At 43.7% G+C, this 9,259-nt stretch overlaps 1 protein-coding gene across 1 annotated transcript in view; it reads right to left on the bottom strand.

Moving 5' to 3' along the window:
• Nucleotides 1-436: 436 nt before the first annotated feature.
• nenf (neudesin neurotrophic factor) overlaps nucleotides 437-9,259 on the bottom strand; it is a 34,062-nt gene continuing 25,239 nt past the window's right edge. Inside the window, exon 4 of the mRNA XM_068044988.1 lies at nucleotides 437-3,085. Coding sequence (XP_067901089.1) covers nucleotides 2,909-3,085 — 177 coding nt within the window. The 3' untranslated portion in view covers nucleotides 437-2,908. The remainder of the gene's footprint in view (nucleotides 3,086-9,259) is intronic.

Raw genomic sequence — 9,259 nt, 5'->3', positions numbered from 1 at the left:
ATTTTTTTGGGAGGGAAGGGGTGTTCTTTAAAGGTCAAACCTAGCTGCAAAGAGTTTCACATTATGAACTGATATGCACAATGTTATTTTGTTGTAAAAGTAGCATGAGAACTCCATTTCTTTAAATTAAAAAATCTTTTAAATATTGGAATGCTTAGATACTACTGAAACCTGGAAATTCTGGCAGATACAGATGTTTCTTCAGCTCATAACTGGCACAAGTAAGCTAGCAGAAGCTGCGATTGACACACACTAGTTATGCTCACAAAGATTAATAAACACCAAAAAACTAAAGTACACTCTTCATAAGTCTAGTAATTAGCCAATATGGCATTTGCTTTCTACCTTCATGGTCCCAAGATTTCGTTAACAGTGCGTAATGTAATCTGGAAATCAAATGTATGACGTGTGGCCCATTCTCTAGGCTGCAGACAGATTATATGGGAATGTCTTTATTCATGATAAAAGTTTGGGTGGAACAAGGTTTTGACTTCGCGACAGCGTTCCTGCCTTTGACTCAGAGATGCTGCTCCAGACAGTCCTGGCCAGCCGAGACCCATGTTATAGAGTCATAGAGTTATACAGCACATAAACAGGCCCTTTGGCCCATCGTGTCTGTGCCGGCCATCAAGCACCTAACTATTTTAGTCCCATTTTCCAGCACTTGGCCCGTAGCCTTGTATGCTCTGGCGTTTCAAGTGCTCATCTAAGTACTCCTTAAATGTAGTGAGTGTTCCTGCCTCTACCACCTCTTCAGGCAGTGCGTTCCAGATTCCAACCACCCTTTGGGTGAAAACATTTTGTTGCATCTCTTAATTCTGGATTGGCAGCCAACAGGATGCTGATGTCTGGTGGGTGTGGGGTGACCCTGTAACTCCCCACCCACACTTCAAAGGAGCCCATAAACCACCGCCCACCCACCGTATAGAATTAACCACTCTATTGGCTGGTATAAAGAAGGTTATGGCCATGGAAGGAGTGTTCAGAGCATGGCCTGTTAAAATTTATAATCAACATGCAAATCCTTCCACTAGTTCACACTATTCTCCAAGGGAAGAGCATGAAAATATAAAAGGTACATATGGCACTCACAGATTTACAAGCCTGGTGAAGGATTTTACAGGATGAAAAAAATCTCAGGTTTTGTCAATAGCTGATTGCATATACAGAAGGGAAAAAAAAATCTGGTGCTGAGAAACTGTCAGCTGTAGCTGTCAAAGGAACAGGACTGAAAAAAGCATGTGAATACCACTGACTTTTTTGGTGATCAGAACGCCTGCATATCACAAATGCCTGTGTAAATCAAACTTTGGACATCACTCTTATTTGCATAGAACATTTTTGCGGCACACAAATATTTTATTCATAAAAACAAATCTGAATTGGAAAAGTAGAGAATATAAATGAAATAAAATAAAATGTGAGGTAAGTGACTAGAAAACTAATAAAAACAGAAAATTGAGCAAGACAATGCACAAAAAAAGAAATCAGTTGGGTGGCACAGTGGTTAGCACCACAGCCTCACAGCTCCAGTAACCCGGGTTCAGTTCTGGGTACTGCCTGTGTGGAGTCTGCAAGTTCTCCCTGTGACCGTGTGGGTTTCCTCCGGGTGCTCTGGTTTCCTCCCACAGCCAAAGACTTGCAGGTTGATAGGTAAATTGGCCATTGTAAATTGCCCCTAGTGTAGGTAGGAGAATGGTGGGGATGTGGTAAGGAATATGGGATTAATGTAGGACTAGCATAAATGGGTGGTTGTTGGTCGGCACAGACTCGGTGGGCTGAAGGGCCTGTTTCAGTGCTGTATCTTTCTATGACTTCTATGAAAGGTGAATTAATCACAACAAACATTTTTGAAAATCACTTCACCCATCTTCTCCACCTTCTGTATTAAGTTGAGCACTTACTACTGGAAATCAGATTTCCAAAAGAATTTTAAAAAATGGTAATACATAAATAACACCATGCCACACCCAATAGCAAGCAATACAGCTGGACAATACACCCCATCTAGGTGCACACATAAAACATAGCCCCAGGTACTTTGGACAAGTGGCCATCAGTAGCTGTGGGACCGTATCCATCAAGTCATTCCTTATTTGGGGAGTGGGGTGGGGATGTGGGACTGCAACCCCAGCAACAGGCAGTCCTTGAGGGGTTGGGGTGCTGGAAAGAGACGCAAAGAAAAAAAATGGAAGTTTCAGGTGTGCGATTATACGGTACTAATGATTATGCAAGCCCACAGACACGTTGAATGATCTCCAGAAAACAGGTAATTAAAAAAAACACAACTTAATTGCAAAACAAATACATTTTATTAAATGTAATGAGAAAAAATTTGATTTTAAATATAATGGGAATTATTGATATGAATTTCCTTCCTAGTTTTGAAAAGGTATAGTCGATCCCTAATTATATACTCACTATACACTTGTATTCAATATGGCGGGCAGCCATAAAGACGGGGCTAAAATGTGGCGAGTCGAAGAGACTTAGTAGTTGGCAGGAAAAAAGACAGGCGCAAGGGGAGAGCCAACTATGCAACAGCCCCGACAAACAAATTTCTCTGCAGCACCTGTGGAAGAGCCTGTCACTCTAGAATTGGCCTTTATAGCCACTCCAGGCGCTGCTTCACAAACCACTGACCACTTCCATGCACGTATCCATTGTCTCTCGAGATAAGGAGGCCAAAGAATACACTTGTATTCAATATCAAAGTTTAAAAGCCACTGTACTTAGCTTTGTAGGTAAAACATTCTGTTAAAAGTCACTTCTCAAATGTGGACGTTCACAGGAAAACTGTTCTTATTCTCTTACAGTATAAAAAAACATTGTGCAAAGTAGTGTATAAACTATCAATACTATATTTCCAATACAGAAACATCAAACACACATTTTAATCCAGAAGAGGTCAAAACTCATCGTTAATGCTAAAGTGGGGCTGATCTTCAGGTTTAAAATCTTTGTTGGGGCTGCCGTCTTCATTAAGAATTTGGCGTGCTGTGTAGCCAACAATAGGATACTTAGTCTTGTACAAATCGTTGAATACATCATCAAGAGACTTCAGTTCATCTTCAGTGAGACCAATCTGTAAAACAATGGAAAGGGGAAGGAAACATAGATAAATGTAAAAGAATGTAAAAGCTGTATTGCATGGACTATAAATTTGCTTTCGAACAGAGAGATCCACCATTGACATGCTGTTCTCCCTTCGACAGCTACAGGAGAAATGCCGTAAACAACAGATGCCCCTCTACGTTGCTTTCATTGATCTCACCAAAGCCTTTGACCTCGTCAGCAGACGTGGTCTCTTCAGACTACTAGAAAAGATCGGATGTCCACCAAAGCAACTAAGTATCATCACCTCATTCCATGACAATATGAAAGGCACAATTCAGCATAGCGGTGCCTCATCAGACCCCTTTCCTATCCTGAGTGGCGTGAAACAGGGATGTGTTCTCGCACCTACACTGTTTGGGATCTTCTTCTCCCTGCTGCTCTCACATGCGTTCAAGTCTTCAGAAGAAGGAATTTTCCTCCACACAAGATCAGGTGGCAGGTTGTTCAACCTTGCCCATCTAAGAGCGAAGACCAAAGTTCGGAAAGTCCTCATCAGGGAACTCCTCTTTGCTGACGATGCTGCATTAACATCTCACACTGAAGAGTGTCTGCAGAGACTCATCGACAGGATTGCGGCTGCCTGCACTGAATTTGGCCTAACCATCAGCCTCAAGAAAACGAACATCATGGGACAGGATGTCAGAAATGCCCCATTCATAAATATCGGCAACCACACTCTGGAAATGGTTCAAGAGTTCACCTAGCTAGGCTCAACTATCACCAGTAGCCTGTCTCTCGATGCAGAATTCAACAAGCGCATGGCGAAGGCTTCCTCTGCTATGTCCAGACTGGCCAAGAGAGTGTGTGAAAATGGCGCACTGACACAGAACACAAAAGTCCAAGTGTGTCAAGCCTGTGTCCTCAGTACCTTGCCCTACGACAGCGAGGCCTGGACAACGTACGTCAGCCAAGAGCGACGTCTCAATTCATTCCATCTTCGCTGCCTCTGGAGAATCCTTGGCATCAGGTGGCAGGACAGTATCTCCAACACTGAAGTCCTCGAGGCGGCCAACATCCCCAGCATATACACCCTACTAAGCCAGCGGCGCCTGAGGTGGCTTGGCCATGTGAGCCGCATAGAAGATGGCAGGATCCCCAAGGACACATTGTACAGCAAACACGTCACTGGTATCAGACCCACCGGCCGTCCTTGTCTCCGCTTTAAAGACGTCTGCAAATGCGACATGAAGTCCTGTGACATTGATCACTAGTCGTGGGAGTGAGTTGCCAGCGATCGCCAGAGCTGGCGGGCAACCATAAAGGCGGGGCTAAAGTGTGGCGAGTCGAAGAGACTTAGCAGTTGGCAGGAAAAAAGACAGAAGAGCAAGGAGAGAGCCAACTGTGTAACAGCCCCGACAACCAATTTTATCTGCAGCACCTGTGGAAGAGTCTGTCACTCTAGAATTGGCCTTTATAGCCACTCCAGGCGCTGCTTCACAAACCACTGACCACCTCCAGGCGCTTACCCATTGTCTCTCGAGACAAGGAGGCCAAAGAGAGATAAATTTATAGGGTGTGGAACACAAATCAAACATACATAACTGAGGTGGAGTTTTACTACTCTGGTCAATATGAGATCCTTGTTTAAAAGGAAATAATAGTTCCTGGAAATATTAGGGCAGAGATTCCATTCCAGTTCTGCTGGAATTGAAAGATATCAGTACAAAGTCAGAAATGCTAATAATAAAGTTTCTCTCCTTGTCCTTCTCGACTTGTCTACAGTATTTGATACGGTTGACCATGCCCTCCTCCTCCAATGCCTCTCCACTGTGGTCCAGCTGAATGGGACTGCTCTCACCTGGTTCCATTCTTATCTAAGTAGCCAGAGAATCACTTGCAATGGCTTCTCTTCCTGCTCCTGCACTATTACCTCTGGTGTCCCCCAAGAATCTATCCTTGGCCCCCTCCTATTTCTCATCTACATGTTGCCCCTTGGCATCATCTGAAAGCACAGCGTTAGTTTTCACATGTACGCTGACAACAGTCAGCTCTACCTCACCAGCATTTCTCTCAACTGCACCACTGTTATCAGACTGCTTATCTGACATCCAGTTGTGGATGAGTAGAAATTTCCTCCAAATATTGGGAAGACTGAAGCCATTGTTTTTGGTCCCCACTCCAAACTCCATTTCTTAATTACCCACTCCATCCCTCTCCCTGGCAACAGTCTGAGATTAAGCCAGTTTGTTTGCAAACTGGGTGCCACATTTGACCCCAAGTTGAACTTCTGACCTCATATTTGTGCCATCACTAAGACAGCCTATTTCCACCTCAGTAACATCGTTCATCATCCAACTTGGATGTTCATCATCCGTCTCAGCTCATCTGCTGCTGAAATCCCCATTCATGCCTTAGTTACCTCTAGACTTGATTATTCCAACAGACTCCTGGATGGTCTCCCATATTCTACTCTCTGTAAACTTGAGGTCATCCAAAACTCTGCTGCCCATGTCTGAACTTGTACCAAGTCCCATCCCCCATCACCCCTGTGCTCGCTGCCCTACTTTGGCTTCCAGTCAAGCAATGTCTTTATTTTAAAATTCTCATCGTTGTTTTCAAATCCCTCCATGGTCTCACCCTCCAGATCTCTATAATTTCCTCCAGCCCCAAAACCCTCCAAGATATCTGCGCTCCTCTAATTTTTACCTCTTGAGCATCCCTGATTTTAATTCCTCCACCATTGGTTCCAATGCCTTCAGTTGCCTAGGCCCCAAGCTCTGGAATTCCCTCGCTGCACCTCTCCGCCTCATTTTCCTCCTTTAAGACACTCAAGACCTAACTCTTTGACCAAGCATTTGGTCATCTGACCTAATATCTCCTTTAGTGGCTCGGCGTCATACTCTGTTTTCTAATGCTCTTGTAAAGTGCCTAGGAACGTTTTATGTAAAGACGCTATATAAATATAAATTGTTGTTGTGTCATACTCCATCACAAAGGCTGAAATTAAGACGACATCTTTTCATTCGGTATACATTGTATCCCAAATCACAGGAGAAAATTATTGGCAAAGGAAACACAGTTCACAAGTCTAAGTGAAAACTCCCACATTGAGAGCAGAGATTATTGAGAGACTGGCTGATCAAAACTGAAATTGAGGAGCGACTGTTAGAACTAGGTCCTTTTGCACCATTTTCTCTTCTTCCATACAAGGGGCTGAATTTTACCAGCCCCTCGACACCTCGAGTCACGGTGCAGGGGCCGGTAAAATTCTGCGGGGAGAGGCCCGCCTCCAACAGCGACATTGAGAAGGGCCCGTCGCATATTACTGGCAGCGGGGGGACCTCGGTGCGGTCTCCCCCTCGGTGGCAGCACCCCAATTAGAACATGTAAAACACTACTTAACTCTACAGATTATGCATCCCGCCACCTCTCGATCCCCATTTCCACATTTTATGTAGAACGGGTGGCCGTCATGTACCATCCCGTTCACGAACAGAAATCCAGACGGGACAGCAGAAGCAGGAGCACTGGACAGTGAAGGTAAGTCCAGATATACAGAGGTCTCAGCTCTGCATTCTGGAAGAGAGGAGGGGCGATTACAGGGGTCTCAGCTCTGCATTCTGGAAGAGAGGAGGGGGGGGCCACCCTAGAGTTAACTTCTGGCTGCAAGGTTTGTTGTGCACATGTTTGAAAACCAATGCAGGACTAGTGAGGGAATCTGTGCTGTCGTCATGGTTTTTCATCTATTACACATTGGCAAATATTCACGAACACTTTGCTTCTGCAGCAGCAAATCATAATTATTGGTGTATTATTTTTAGTCGGCAAAGCAGCTAGAATGTGAACATATTTTCCTGTTTTTTTTTTACAAAGATCGTTTAATTGCAGTTACATGTCTTTTCACATAACAGTTAGCAGAGAAATGAATACATTTTCCAAATGCATATTAGTCTGCAGCCATAGTATAAAGGTCCATGGTATGTAAATATTCTTCAATTGTGGTTTTATTTCTGTTGTGTATTTGCATTTTAATGATACTGTGTACTTGGTCACAGACCTGAAAGTTAACTCTGCTTCTCTCTCCGTAGTTGCTGCCTGACCTGCTGAGTTTCTCCAGCACTTACTGCTTTGTGGCCAGAGTGACAGTAGCCCCACTCTTCAACAGTAAAGTAAGTATTTCTTTAGCAGCTGTCAGGAAGCAGGTGCTGGGGCGCTTTAAATAGGGCCCCAGCACTTGCTACACAGCTGTCAAAAGGATCCTCACTGTGCCGGATGTCCCACTTCTCCCCACGTAATATTGGGGGGGGGGGGGGGGGGCGGCAGCGCGTCGCAATTATGCTAATGAGCCTCCATACGTAATATCGTGGGGGCTCAGCAGCGGCCGCTGAATGCGGACACACCGCCGAATTCAGAGTGCGGCGCGCCAATAAAATTCAGGCCAAGATTTGAGCACATAATCCAGGCGCAGACTTCAAGCAGCACTGAGAAAATGGTGCTTAGTTAGAGGAGTCATCTTTTGGATGAGACGTTATACTGAAGGCTTAATTGCCTGCTCTAGCAGGCATAAAAATATTTCAGGGCAATAGTTTCTAGAAAATTAAGAACCTGCTGGTGTCCTGGTTAACAATCTTTTTCCAACCGCCACCACCAAAAAAGAGAAACTAGTTTTTCATCTTGTTTACTGTTGTGGGCCTGTGTGTAAACTAACTGTTGTATTTACCCATATATTAGTGATTGCACTTCAAAAATGTAGCTCATTCATTGCAACGGTCCAATTTTACACCACTGCTTCAGGAGATCGTGTTTATGAGGAAACAGGAAGAGTTAGAAAAATAAAAACAAGAAATGCTGGAACCACTCAGCAGGTCTGGCAGCATCTGTGAAAAGAGAAGCAGAGTTAACGTTTCGGGTCAGTGACCCTTCTTCGGAACCGAAGGGTCACTGACCTGAAACGTTAACTCCGCTTCTCTTTTCACAGATGCTGCCAGACCTGCTGAGTGGTTCCAGCATTTCTTGTTTTTATTTCAGATTTCCAGCATCCGCAGTATTTTGCTTTTATTTTAGAGTTAGAAAAATGCCCGTCTCAACTTAGGGTGCACAGGTAAGGATTCTATTCAGGTTCACAAGTAAGGGAACTGTGGAGTTGAAGAATAGACTATTCAACAATATGGGTATTAACAAAATGGGATGAGGAAAGTATTGAGAAGGAAGTGTGACTCACAAGAAGTTTGAGCTATATATGCAAAACTTCTTACATACACAAAATGGAAACTCAATATAGAAATGAATCACCATGACCTTGCTCATAGTTAGTCTGAGGAAATGACAGGTCTTTTAGCTATGCTAGTTACAGAGCCATCACTGGAGCATGTCTGCTGTACAGTCCATGTTTCCGATGCATACAGGAGGGCAGGTAACACTGCGACCCTGTAGAACACGAGCTTGGTGCCAGATTTGAGGTCTTTGTCATCAAACACTTTTCCTCAGATGACCGAAGGCTGCACTGGTACCCTGGAGGCAATACTGATACCTCCAGTGCCTGCTTATTTAATAGCAATATCAGAACACTCTTTACATGCAGCACTTTCATATTGAGTTTTGTATTTCTAATTTAGATGAGGTGGGGTCCATGATTACTACGCACGCTACAGCCTGCCAGACTGAACATTGCGTTCAATAACTTCAAAGCATGACAGGCCCCCCTTTTTATTTTCAACTATGTTTAATTTTTTATTTATTTTATTTCATTTTGTTTCATCATTTTTTTTACCATGTGCCTAACCACTGCTTTTTTGTCATGTTTGTGCTTTGGGCCAGGTTGTTCTATTCTTCTGTCAATTAACACCCTCTCTGCACTAACGCTTTGTCTTTCACCACACCATTAACATACCATTTGCCTTTGCTCCATGACCTACTGGTCAGTTATTCTCAGTGATTTTGTCCTATCGACACCTCTTTGGTTATCTCTTGCCCCACCCCGCTTTATTTGCTTAAAACCTATTATATTTCTAGCGTCTGCCAGTTCTGAAGAAGGGTCACTGACCTGAAACATTAACTCTGCTTCTCTTGCCACAGATGCTGCCAGACCTGCTGAGCATTTCCAGCATTTCTTTTTATTTCAGATTTCCAGCATCTGCAGTATTTTGCTTTTATTTATCCATGATTACTAATTCATTTGAAAAGGAGTCCTTCACCAAAAAGT

Source organism: Heterodontus francisci, chromosome 13, assembly GCF_036365525.1.
Source record: "Heterodontus francisci isolate sHetFra1 chromosome 13, sHetFra1.hap1, whole genome shotgun sequence".
NCBI classification, from domain to species: Eukaryota; Metazoa; Chordata; class Chondrichthyes; order Heterodontiformes; family Heterodontidae; genus Heterodontus; species Heterodontus francisci.
The sequence above is the reverse complement of the archived record's forward strand: the minus strand, read 5'-3'. Positions and strand labels throughout refer to the sequence as shown.